At 36.2% G+C, this 14027-nt stretch overlaps 1 protein-coding gene and 1 pseudogene across 2 annotated transcripts; one reads left to right on the top strand and one right to left on the bottom strand.

Annotated features, from left to right (window-relative positions):
- The first annotated feature begins 3481 nt into the window (after positions 1-3481).
- LOC149545428 (disease resistance protein L6-like) lies at positions 3482-8258 on the top strand (annotated as a pseudogene). The gene is made up of 5 exons (XR_016353585.1): positions 3482-4163; positions 4258-5392; positions 5495-5743; positions 5865-7537; positions 7716-8258. The product of XR_016353585.1 is annotated as a disease resistance protein L6-like (transcript).
- Positions 8259-8527: 269 nt separating this feature from the next.
- Positions 8528-13711, bottom strand: LOC149545427 (protein STRICTOSIDINE SYNTHASE-LIKE 5-like). Its single transcript, XM_089790647.1, has 4 exons — positions 13271-13711; positions 12826-12893; positions 9482-9851; positions 8528-8856 (listed from the first exon to the last, which is right to left on the bottom strand). The coding sequence occupies exons 1-4, from the start codon at positions 13655-13657 to the stop codon at positions 8605-8607; spliced, it is 1077 nt and encodes a 358-aa protein (XP_089646773.1). The 5' UTR covers positions 13658-13711; the 3' UTR covers positions 8528-8604.
- Between the last annotated feature and the right edge of the window lie 316 nt (positions 13712-14027).

Raw genomic sequence — 14027 nt, 5'->3', positions numbered from 1 at the left:
TTTGATCTATTGATGATTGTTGCATTATGAAAATATCCTTCCTTTCAGCACCCAATCAATTCCAAAATTGCATGTGAATTCTTAGGAAATAGAATAGTGTTGAGATCAATGTATTTTGGGTTTTCATTGATGATTTGTGTAGTTGTAGGTAGAGTTGTAACCGTAGTTTTATCTTGGTGCATCACCTCCCTTCCCTTTTTACATATTTAATTCTAGTTCACCTTCTCCCTATTCCTCTCGAGCTGTAGCATAGGTGCACCCTAATAGTGAGGAAGCCAACCTTCTCCAGAGATTCAACCTTAGGGCACAAGTCCAACACTTGCAGGTTGTTTCCATGTTACATAAGGTCGCTTGAGGGTCATACCTCAAGCAAGGGTGAAAATGTTTATGTCAAAAGTTTTTGGCACGCCCGATGGGACTATCATTTAAAGATGCCAATCAATTTCCAGAACCCCTGTCAGTTATACCATAGTTTTTGGCACATCCAGTGGGACTATAATTTAAAGATTAAAATCATTTTCCTAGAACCTCCACTTGTCATACCACAATTTTTGGCACACTCAATGGGACTACATTCAAGCTTACTAGAAGTCTACTAGTTTGCTGGTGTCAAAATAAGGACTTCAAATTTAATGCTGAGAAGATAGTGCTTCTCTTAGCATTTCAACCTTTAAGAGGCTCATATTCAAGCACTTGGTGACTCCATCTCTATATCTTGGTTTTCAGACCAAAATTGCTATAATTCATGCCCAAGGTTCAAACAAGGGCATCTTCTAGAGGTAAATTTTAATTTACTTAGATTTAATTTTCAAATTCTAGAAGAAAAAGACGTAGACTTTCTCTATTATCAGATAGGAATTCAAAAGTAACACATACACCTTCTAGATCACTTTCTACTCCTCTAGTTGATAGATCAAAGCCTAGGGCACCACCTTTTCATTTGAAAAGATCACTATTTCATATGTTCCTCCCTAGAAATTAGGTTCTTGCTACCTTTAATGGTGGCAACCCTCTTATTTTTAGCTCAAAACCATGATATCCTAGTATCTACTCTTAAGAGTCTACCATATTAGGAAGGTACATTGGATATACTTGTGTGTGTGTGTGTGAAAAAATTAAGAAGTAATATATTGATTAGGGGTCTCATTAATTTTTTCAAATTTAAAATCAAATAAAATAGTCAAAATAATGGACAGAACAAACATGGCTACACAATATGTTTTAAAATATACTTATTCAAATTAAGCTTTGTGTTCTAAGTATATTATCTAACAACCTTCAACATCTATTTAAATTTGTATCTTTTACATCAAAAGTGTGGAGTGATTTATTTATTTTGTCTTACCCTCTCTATGTCAAAAACATGTAATAATTTAAAGAATAATATCATTATAAAATGTGTTAATTTACTAACTTAAAGTGATATCTCTAATTGATTCAACTACATGTTGTATATAGTTTTGAATACATCCTTAGAACTACATAAATTGTTATTGTTCTTCTAATCATATTCTCAACCATATATGCCTGCAAAAAAGTACTATATATATATATATATATATATATATATATATATATATATATATATATATATATATATATATATATATATATATATATATATATATACACATACACATACACATACACATACATGTGTGTGTGTGTGTGTGTGTGTGTCTATTACGCATTTATTTATTTATACATTAATATAGAACTACTATGATCAATTGACCTCCTAATTAGTGAATGTTGTTGTTTATGCCAAAAGATATCTTAAATGTGTTCAAGTTTATAACTGAGATTTTGAGCAATGCATGAACGTGTTAAATTAGAAAAGGTATAAATATATATATATATATGTATGTATGTATGTACATACATACATACATACATACATACATACATACATACATATATATATATATATATATATATATATATATATATATATATATGTATATGTATATGTATGTATATATATGTATATGTATGTATATATGTATATATATATATATATATATATATGTATGTATGTATGTATGTATGTATGTATATGTATATATACATGTATGTAGATGTATGTATATATATGTATGTATATGTATGTACATACATGTATATACATACATATACATACATATATATACATACATATACATACATATATATACATACATCTACATACATGTATATATACATATACATACATATATATATATATATATACCTTTTCTAATTTAACACGTTCATGCATTGCTCAAAATTTCAGTTATAAACTTGAACACATTTAAGATATCTTTTGGCATAAACAACAACATTCACTAATTAGGAGGTCAATTGATCATAGTAGTTCTATATTAATGTATAAATAAATAAATGCGTAATAGACATTCCAAAAAAATCGGCATACCCGTTGCACACTAAAGTGTGATTGCTAGTGGATAAAATTATGACAAGTATTCTAAACAACTACAATACATGCTTAATTAGAGGATCTTCCCGTAAAGTACCAAACAAAGGAAATTGAAATTTAAAGTTCTAACAAATGAATTTCAAATTTTAAATGATATGACCTCTGAAATTAGATAAGATAAGTATTAACTTCAAGATAACAAGTCAATGCATAAAAATGAGTGTAAATGTATAAATAATGTGTAAATAATGTGAATATTTATAAAAATGGGTTAAAATGTAGAATATATATAAATAACAATAATAAATAGCAACTTAATATAAGAATGTACAATTTGTAAATGTCTATAAAAGGAAAAAACTAAATGGTTTAAAAGAATGTGGATTGAATTGAAAGGATTGGATTTTGCTCCTATAAATCCCAATATTGATTGAACACCTCAAATTACTTGATCGTTAAGTACTTATGAGACAAAAATTGTATCGTTATAGTGATGAATTATACAAAGGAAGCTGGATGTTTGTGGCTTTCGTGGGAAACCTCCAACACCGAAATTTGGCGTCGTGTTTTTACGAGTGGCGGACAGAGACACCATGCAAAGCACTTCGAATCAAATCTCCACTCTTGTCAACTTCCTACGCATTTTCCTTTTCCGTAACATAGGCCCCGTTTGGTTGCTGGAAGATGAGGGCCAAAACCAGGTTATCAAGGGCAAAACCAGGTTTTGCAAAAAAATTTTGTTGTTTGGTTGGTTAAAATAATAACCCGGTTTTCAATTTCATCTTCCAATTTTGGTCAAAAATTGGAAGAAGTTTCTTCCACTAAAAAGGTGGAATTCGAAATTAAAACCAGGTTTTGAATTTTATGACAGTTTTTTTAATAATATTGTGGGGTCCACAATATATTCATCTTCCGTGTCAACCAAACGGACCATTGGCTTTCCAAACCACAAAACCAGGTTTTCGAAAACCTGGTTATAAGATAACCTGGTTATGTCAAAAATTCATCTTCCCCAACCAAACGGGGCCTATATGGAAGACGATAATTTTTAGATTCGGGGTCGGCATCTTGTGTTATTTCCGCGCGTTTTCTTCACTCTTCTCTTCTTTGAGAAAATAACGGGGAAATTACTGAATGTGCCTGTGCTATGATCTATTTAATTCACTTTACCCATTGTCGCCCACATTAACTGCTCTTCCTTTCATTCTGTCAAGAAAAATCCATGGCGTCTTCTTCTTCTTCTCGGCAGAAAAATCAAGAATTTATTGCTTTCTGGGGATTGAACCTGCTGGCAGAAAAAGGAAAGTTTGTGAATCTTCAAGAGTATTTGATGTTTTCATCAACCACAGAGGTCCTGATGTCAACGGAACTTGGGCTACTCAACTTTACAACTATCTTCAGCAGTTGGGAATCCAGGCGTTTCTTGATTCCCAGGAAAAGGAGCTCGGAGTTTCATTTCCTTCAATTATTGAGACAGCCATCCGCTCTGCTAAGGTACACATTGCTCTGAAAAATATGCAGAGTCGCCTTGCTGTTTGGCTGGGCTAGTTCTCATGTTAGAAAGCAAAGCCAAAATCATCCCTACTTTTTATAAAGTGAAGCCTTCTGATCTCCGCTACATAGAAAAGGGATTGTACGCTGAGTCATTCGTTAAATATAAGGAGAAGGGTAGATACGTGAACAAGCTTAACACTTGGAAGGAAGCGCTTCACTCTCTTTCGTTTACAGCCGAGACAGAATTTAACAGGTATTCAAAATTCTGGTATTTGCAAGCTAAATAATTCCTAATTCATACCCGGTCTATCATATCTTCTGACGAAATACTTGAATCATTTGTACAGTTTCAGTGATTGGGATAGCAAAAAAATAGTAGCAGCTGTGCAGAAAGAAGTACAAAGGAAAACATGTTTACATGTTGCTGACTACCCGGTGGGGCTCAACAATCTTGTGGAAGATTTTGAAAAGCGATGCCTTAATGAACTTGTACAGGATTTTGAAAGTCAGTGCGGGCAGGGAGAAGAGAAGCATCAGGCCCAGGTTGTAGGCATTTTTGGGATGGGAGGGTAGGGAAGACAACACTTGGGAAAGAACTGTTCAATCGGAAGAAATCTGATTTCACTGCATCAAGCTTTTTGTTTGATGTACGAGAAGCGTCTGCGAGAAGCGTATTAACTTCATTGCAAAGTACGCTTATCAACGATCTCTTCGGCAAAGACATCAGTTTTACAAGCACCGAGAAAGGAACAGCCTATCTCAAAGATTTGCTACGAAGGAGCGCCCCCTTTCTAAACGTCTTAGTTGTTTTAGATGACATTGATCATGTCGAGCAATTAAATGCTCTAGCTGTCGTGGATATTCTCAAAAATCCTAGTAATAGTCTACTTATTGTCACAACTCGCGATGCTGGCGTTCTTATAACCGCAGGAATCACTGTTGATTATAATTTAAGAGGAATGGATAGATATCATGCGAGAGAACACTTCTGCTCGCATGCCTTCCGTCAAGCCCATCCATATTACGGGTACGAGGCACTCGTTGAAGACTTCATACACGTGTGGGGTGCTTCAGGTTTTGGATGGCCATGTTCACGGTAGAGCTCACAGTTTTTGGAGATCAGAACTGATTAAAGTTTTCAAGACGCTGCCTCGGGATATAAATCAAAGACTGTTGATAAGCTTTGAAGCATTGGACGACGATGAATAACAGATTTTCATGGACACTGCTTGCTTTTTTGTTGGTCAACCAAAGAATATTGCTGAAAGTGCATGGGAGAAATCAGGATGGAATGCACAGCATGCATTGGAAAAGCTCAAAGATAAGTGTCTTGCAGAAGAAATCGAGATTTGGGATTGGAATAAAGGGACGACAATTGGATTGAGAATGCATGACCACTTGAGGGACTTGGGAAGAGAAATGGCACTTAAGCTCTGCCATCCTCATCGCCTATGGCGTCCTGAGGATCTGAAATATTTAGAATGCTTCTTGTCGCTGCAGCTCTATCGTTAGTATTATAATATTCTAAATGTTCTCTTGTTTATACATAAATATTAATCTGAGCTGTTTCTGTACATGCAGGACTCAACGGGCTTAACAACACTCGCTGAAACCAATCGCAGGTTCTTTTTTACCTTCCTTGACAAGTCCATGGATTTTCAAGTTACATGCTTTTTAGGCCAGTCAGATAGTTATCTTGAGACGTCAGCTTCCATATTATGGCTCATGCTTGAGCGGAATTACAATGAACAGCCAATATTTCCTCCATGGATTCCTCTTCGAAAATTGCATTATTTAAAAACCCACTTGACGTTGTGGCAGGATAGAATACCGGTATTTTCACTCCCTCTCAAAATTTAAATCTATGGTATAACCTTAATGTTATAGCTGTCTGTGGACTGTTTGTGTTTCTTTTGTCATTGAGAACTTTACACAATTTTATCTTGAATTGCAGGCACCGTCCCAGTTTAAAAAGCTGCAAATTTCTCAAACGTCTTCAAAACAGTTTTCTGATTTTCTAGGAATATCAGATAATCTAGAGAATGTGCTCTTAGATGCCGCAGGATTTCCAATCCAAGGTTTGTCTTTACTACAATCTCTGAGTAAGAATCTTTCTACTTTATGTCCCAGATCTTCCACATTAATAGGGAAGAAGGCATCCACTAAAAGAGAAGAAGGTTCTTTGGTTATCTTGAATTTCACGTCTGATGTGGAAATCGATTGGAATAGTGAGAAGGCTCCAACGAGTGGCCTTGAAAACCTAGAGGTTAGCGTTGAAGAGTTTGTATCCAAGATCTTAATTAGTGGGATTCACTACCCAAGCCTTGGGTGTTTCAAACTTCATTACATGAACAATCTTGTAGATGTGGATTTAGCAAGGGTAAATACATTAAAATTTCTGGATGTTAGAAATTGCCCAAAACTGAAAGCATTGGTAGCAACATCCTATCTTCCAAATGTAAGGAATCCGATCCTTGTGTTAGAAACTCCCAATCTTAGGGATCTTGCAGGACAGGATTTAATAGAAGTTCACCATTTTAACGGTGTATCAGGAGTATCCAGTTTTAAGATGCTGACAAACTTGAATATTAGTGAATGTCCAGAGCTTCAAAAGCTAAGGCTTGGAGATCTGAACTGCCTGGAAATAATCACTATTGAAAAGTGCAATCGTTTGAAAAGCGTATCAGGAATATATAATCTTGCGAAGCTTGTAAAACTGGAAATTTCTGATTGTGAGAATCTAGAGCTTGAGTACTTGTGCTTCAGTGGTAAGAGTTGTCTGGAGAGCATAATATTTCAGAGAAACGGTATGGTGAAATATTTTGAGTTGTATGACGGTCAAAATTTGCAAAAAATACAGTTTGATTGTAAAGAGCTTGTACACTTGAGCATCTTTGCCTGTCCAAAGGTTAAGATTTTCACAGCTTTTGAAGGTCTAAATTGGCTCGAGAGGGTTATAATTGATGCATGTGGGAAGTTAGAGTATCTTCAGCTATATGATTGTCGAAATTTGAGAAGTGTGTCCGGGAACTCTATCAGAAGGTTGTATATTACTAGTTGTCTTCAGCTTGAGAAGTTGCAAGATTTTTCCAAAATGAGTTCCTTGGAAGAAATTGAGATTTCACAGTGTGAGAAGATACAGAACATTAGGCTACCAACAGTAGTCATCAGTCTGTACAAAAGTGCCGAATACTGCAAACTGTAGCAGGAACTGACGATCTTGTAGAGCTCAAAACTTTGACTATTAGAGAGTGTCCAGAGCTTGAGGGGCTGCCATATCTTTCAAAAGTGAACGCCATGGAGAAAATTGAGATTTATCAGTGTGGGAAGATACAGAACATTAGGATGCCAACAACACTCATCACTCTGTGTGTATAAAAGTGCAGGATGCTGTAAACTGTAGAAGGAATCAGTGATCTTATCAAACTTGGAGAGTTGACCATTAGAGAGTGTCCCGAGCTTGTGCAGTTGTCAAGTCTTTCCAAGTTGAGCTTGGGAAAAATTGTAATCGACTCTTGTGAGAAGCTGCAGAACAAGTCAGGTATTGAACAATTGCCAGTGCTAAAATACATGAAACTGGTTTATTGCAGCAATGCACTAATACAGAATTCCATTCACAAGCTGAAGGTAATGACTTCAATACTTCCTTTTAATAGACAATCCTTAATAATATTGTGAGTGCAAGCTTTCATTTAATTTGTACTAACAAGATGCTCCATATTAGTGTCAAGTACTGATAGTTTGAGCAATCCGTAAATAAAATAATTTACCCTGGATGATCTGACCATTCTTTATTTTGTTTCAGAGACAGCCATCAGAAGGAATGGTTATGATTGGAAGAGCAGTGAATGGAGCAGAGTCAAGGTTAAACAAAAATCTGTTTCATGACACTAATATTGGCATCGATGGACTTGGTGAAATTGGTATGCACAGAATTTATCCCAAGTGGTCAGAATTGAGTGCAGTTGTTGTGTGGTTTGCAGTTGCTGTGGATAGAAATAGCTCAGTATGGGATATAAATGAATCACTTTGACGCTATAGCCTTTTCTCTGGCTATAGGCGTCCACCTGAGGTGCAGGAGGGAGAATGGGTAATTACGATGGTAGGATGTAATTATTGGCATCTCTTTTTTCCTATGAATGAAATTTTAAATGTGTCAAGGAGGCGTGGAATACTGAAGAGAGGGATTTGGGCAGGGCTGAAGAAAGGCAGAGCATGGAAAAGTGTGCAAATATTCTCTGTAATTATTTATAGATTATATCAATCATGAATTGAATTTTCATTGTAGACTTTATTTCTTAAAATTTTGAAACATGCAAGGGGTGCATGTCTTACATCATTTACTTAAGTTTCACTGTCTTATCTAATGGAATATAATATAATAGTTTGATTCCATCCAATTTACTATTTACTTAAGTTTAATGTAAGATATTGAAGAGCCAGATATATGCATAAACAAAAATGAATGATGCATTGCAAAGTTGTTATGGAAATCAGAAGCAACTTTGTATTCTGTACTGTCCAAGGTGGAAATCTTCAACCATTGTAGATGTACTCTTTCAGGTCAATTTAAGGCCATGGAGAATCATTCTTGCCATTAAAATAATACAAATAACATGCAAGTAAAACTTATCTTTGTTGACAATATAAACTTCTCTTTGTTGACAATATTCATATCCAGCAAAGTGGAAAAATTAAGGGAGTACAAAACGATCAAGGGAATGACCCAGAATACCACCAAAATACAAATGCTCGCCCAACCTTACTGCACCGGTAATAATTGGGCTTTTAGAGTCAAAGAAAGCAATGGGTTCTCCATTCTCATTTAAGTTCAGAATGGCCCCTTTCTGAAACAACACATATGGGTTTATAGTACTCCACATCCTCACCAAAACATGCCTGAATGCTGGATATTTGACAATCAGATCCCACAGCAAGGTTCGTCTCTGCAAAGAAGTAAAAATTGCATTGGACACTGATAAAAGATTAGAAAATGAATTTCAAGATATATAACAATGAGAGTGCAAGATCAGGGAAAATTTTTCTCCTCCCTCTATCTATAGTTCAAATGCTCTTTTTATGGTCAAGAAGGGAAGACAGAGGGGCTAAGCTTGCAGGGCGTGTTAATGTGCATTTGATGATAGGAAAAGTACCCTTTCCTTCTCTCTATCAATCTAAAGATCATGTTTTCTTTGATGGTTAAGTTTCTCTGCGTGGGTGCAAGGCAGAAAGGCTCAATCACAGGCAGATAAGAATTCAAATTTGTATTCTAAGTCCTCATCATGTCCTAATAATGTTAATAGGGATGTCTCTATTCCTTCCCTTTGATCTAAAGGTGGCTGCTATTTCAGTAGTTTAGCATTATGTACATGTAGGAAAGCCAGAGGGATTTGAGCACAAGAAGATATAGGAGAGAACATTTATGTTCTTTCATGGCCTAAGCTCGCAAGTCATATAATCGATGTTTTCATACTAATGCAAAAGTTATGGTGTCCAACCATCAGTCGCAGCAAAATTTATGTGATTTTACAAAGAAGAATCAAGAAAGGAAAATGGAAGAAGTATATTTACCCCAAGAAGCCCAATCCAAAAGGTGCCTTCTGAATCCACTCTAACATTATCAGGAAATCCAGGAAGATTCTCTAGGAATGGTTCAACTTTCCCTGATTTCTCTCCTTTTAGCCAATATTTCCTACACCTGAAAATGAATGTTTCACAGAAAACCAAGAAGTCCTCTTGAGCAGAGAGAGCCACTCCATTGGAAAAGTAAAGGTCCTTCAGCAGAACAGTCGCAGTTTTTGTGATGGGATCGAATTTGATCAGCCTTCCATGAGGTCGATATTCAAATACTTCTAATTCAAATTTTGCAGGGCTGTATTTATAGCTAGCATCTGTGAAATAAATCACGCCATCTCTTGAAACATCAACTCCATCAGGCATCCTGTGAAAAAGAAAGAAGTCACTTTTAAAATTGCTGACTTATTTGATTATGAAAATTTTCAAACTTCTCTATAATTCTAGACCGTGCAGGGAATTCAAAGAAAAGAGTTTATACATGTTTTTCAGCACACAATTTTATATTGCTCTTTAATAGGTGGCAAAGGTTATTTTTTAGGGCATAGGAAGGTCAGATGACAAATTGACATTGGAATGTCCCTAGTAAATTCCCTTCCTAGTAAAACCCTACAAGGAGATTTCTTTCCAATTGTCTTATATTTATGTATGTATCTGTCTCAAATTTTGATCAGATAAGTTCACCCCGTTACCATGCTTGGGAATCAACCAAACATTACCAATCCATGTGGATCAGAAAGGGTTAGAGCTCTTCTTAGGAGAGGGTTCTAAGGGAATACATAAGATTGGCGCTGAAGACAGATTAAATTGCTGCTTGAGAGAATCTGTAGAGTCACATCAGTCAATACCCTATCTATTTTTATCATATCGATCTATACTTCGAAGTGCACTGACATCAGTCGAATGCCATGTGAGATGAAATTTGAAAGTTTGTAGTTTCACTAGCCCATTGTACAGCCATAGACAACCTTCATTTTTTCGCATTTGCAGTTTGGATCAATTTGGCTAGTTCATATTGCAATACAAATAGAGAATGCCACAGGACAACAACCACACCAGTAGAATCCAGTTGCAACTGCTGGGTAAGTTCAATGTAAGTCCTATAGAAACTTGTTATTCTTGCTGTGCCTTAACACAGAGGCGAGTGTAATTCTTGTACAAACTTCAGCAAGGTGTTCTACACCTAAATTCTCTGATAAGTGGTTATATAAATTTATCTGGCCAAAAACCCTGAACACAAAAGAAATCCACATTTGATTGCAATGTGGGCAACTTAGCTGTTACAGGTATTTTTCCTCTCTGGACACAGCTAATTGAATATCATATTAATCTATGATCAATACAAACTAGGTGATCCGCCCATGCTCACATCCTGTGAAAAAGGACTTTTATCTGTGAAGAGCTAAATCTTCTGGCCCATGTAACAGCCTTAAACCTAACTTTCCAACTTTACAAGCATCTCTCATGGGAGCATTAACACCTTCTCTCATCGGAGAAAAGGAAATTAACTTATGGGGGTAGGATCAAACTTGTGGAACTTGTAATAGAAGGTTGCAGAGAACTGCTGAGGCCATTCAGAGAACAGCCATTAAGGCTGCAATCTCCACTTGGGCTTCTCCCATCTCAATTTGAATCAAATTTGTTTGGGTGTTGTTGCTCCAGATTGAAGTCTCCACACAAAATGCACAGTTGTAGTTCACCTCATCACCAAGCTTGGGACTGAACCAAACCTTACCAATCCATGTAAATCAACAAATGCTAGACCTCTGCTTAGGAAAGGGTTTCAAGGCAAATCAAAAGCATGGTGCTGAAGACAGGCTAGTCCTCTGCTCAAGAGACGCTATAGAGTCACATCAGTGAACACCTCCAAATTCATTTTCCCATATGGGTATAGAATTTGAAGTACAGTGGCATCAATTTGAGTCCTTTGAATGCCTTGTGGACCACTGCACTGCACAATGAAATTTGAGTTTTGTAGTTTGGGTACCCCACTGTACAATGCACAGCTACAGACAACCTTCAATTTTTGGCCTTCGCAGTTTTGGTAGCCTTATTTTTAATCCTTGACAATCGGCCAGCCTGTATTAGCAATGGTTTATAGAAACACAACATTGGTGTAGTTTGACAATATTCACCACAGCGAACAACTTAACTATCTTGCCAGCCCATGGCACACAGAATCGTATACTGTAGCACCTTGCCCATACATAGACAATAACCACACCAATAAAGCCAAGCTCAGTTGCAACTCCTGGGTAAATTTCAGACAGTTATTATTGTTGCTGTGGTTTGACACTGAAACCAGTGAAAGTCCTGTAAACATTTCAGAGGTATTTTTAAGAATAATTTCTCTCAAGTGGTTACATGGATTTATCTCTGACCAAAAATTGAGCCAATGAAAATAAGCACAAAAGAAATTCACAATTAATTGTAATTTGGAGAACCTAGCAGTAGCCGGTATTATTCCTCTTTGGACACAAAGCTAATTGCATATAATAGAAATCACCGATTAATACTAAATTCTATTTAGCTGGTCCTAAATGGCAACAAGTCTAAATGCTTTTCTTAACTGCGACTCTGCCTCCCTCAACAAAATAATGCTCTGTTATTTCGAGTTTGAACAGCAAATAATTCCTTAAAAAGAGCCTAAAAAGAATTAAATTACAAGCCTATTTAGGGCTGGACACTATGTCTGGAAATAAAGAATTCAATCTACTGATTTGGGAATTTATTCAAACCAGCTGGTCTTGATCCTATTTACGGAACACCTTCTTCACATCTTCCTATCATTTACCTAAGTTTTCTTTATAAGATAATGAAGGAGTAAACGATCATAAAAAATAAATATTAATAGTGAATATTATGTTGAAGACTTTGGAGTTCATTATTACTCTATTGAGGGGGTTGTTACAATTGATGGTGATTCTAGTTGAACTGTTGGTTTGCTTCTTTCTATGTTTAAGGGAATGAACCAGTGTCATTTGCCTTCATATTTCAACCAAAATCTGGGCAACCAGCGATCTTGATAAACTCGTAAACATTATTTTACCCAAATTCACACTTGACTCTCGGCTGGCTTTTTCTAAACCATGTAATGGATTAGTAAATCTATAAACATGAACAGATATGAGAGGTAAATCAAAATGGATTGAACACCGAGTTTTCCAGATGTATGTTTGAAAAAGGGGTGTTCACTTCACTTATATGTGCCTTTGACAGAGAGTAGACCACGAGTTTTTACTTACATTATTATTTTTTCCTTGTCAGTTTACTAGTACATGGTGTTTCAAAAAGCAAAGCAGATGAAATTGAAGCAGTGGAATAGATATCATATCACATACTTGAATTTTGATCCTCCAGCTTCATTGCACAAGACCTCCACATTGTCTTTTGTCACATTTAGCAAGCCCTGACAGAAATTTTACAAGCACGTGATGAATCATCCATCGATTTCTTTGTAAACACAGGAATCCCAACTCTAAGTTAAAGACTTGCTAGGTTAAAAACAAAACAGAAAGAATAGCTTTGAAGATGGCAAGGCATGGGTATGTAACACCTGCAATCTCCTTTTAATAGAACATCTTTTAAAACATAGCATCCATTTATTAAACACAATGCTCTGCATCAAAATGCTTTTAAAATATAGCAGATAACAGGTGCACTTTAACTCTTGGGAGTGTATGCATATGCCGTAGTTACAAACAATGAACTAGCATTATACTTTACAGGACGTTACTATAAGACATAGTGAACATCAAGTGAATGCATAACAGATAAATAGCTTACCTTACGAAGTTCACAGACAATGAGCTCCTCATTAGTACCAAGCGCCACACCCAAAGGCCGCCCCCCAACAAATGTCCAATTCTCCACCCTCCCTTCATCAAACCAAACCCTTTTAATCCAACCATCCTCACATCCTGTGAAAAATGATTTCTTTTCTCTGTCAAGAGCGAAGTCTTCTGGCCCGTGTACTAACCCTAAACCTATCTTTTCTGCTTTGTCAAGCTTCTCATTGGGAGCATATATACCATCTTTCATAGGAGGGGAAGACAAAAGACTTATGGGAGCAGGATCAATTTGAGATGTCCTTACCAAGTAATTCCATAATGCTGCGGACGCCAAGCACAGAACGGCCAATAAGGCTGCACTCTTCACTTGGGCTTCCCCCATGTCAAGTTGAATCGACTTGTTTTGTGTGTTATTGCTTCACATTGAACTCCTCACACAAAATTTATGATTGTAGTAGACTTTTTATAAGGCACTGCATCTAGGCTACATAACCTCAGCCATGTTGAATTCCAACTAAAGAACAGACTAACCTGATAATGGTTCTCCATTTGAAAATAAAAATCGTTTTCTTGAAGCGGTAAACAGATTTCTTAATTGTAAGAACGTGTCAGAAGTCGGTCAATGTTGGATTCAGTGGAAGATAATGGGGTTAGGTGTACCAAACCAAGTAATTGATTGATAACAACCAAGGATTGAGCAGATAATTACAAGCAGAACCAATACTATGTATAGTTCCTTGTATATTTATTTT

The sequence above is a fragment of the Cupressus sempervirens genome, chromosome 7, assembly GCF_028749045.1.
Source record: "Cupressus sempervirens isolate cs-2001-9-10 chromosome 7, ASM2874904v1, whole genome shotgun sequence".
Classification (NCBI taxonomy): domain Eukaryota; kingdom Viridiplantae; phylum Streptophyta; class Pinopsida; order Cupressales; family Cupressaceae; genus Cupressus; species Cupressus sempervirens.
Note: the sequence above shows the minus strand (reverse complement) of the source record. Positions and strands in the feature narration are given on the sequence as shown.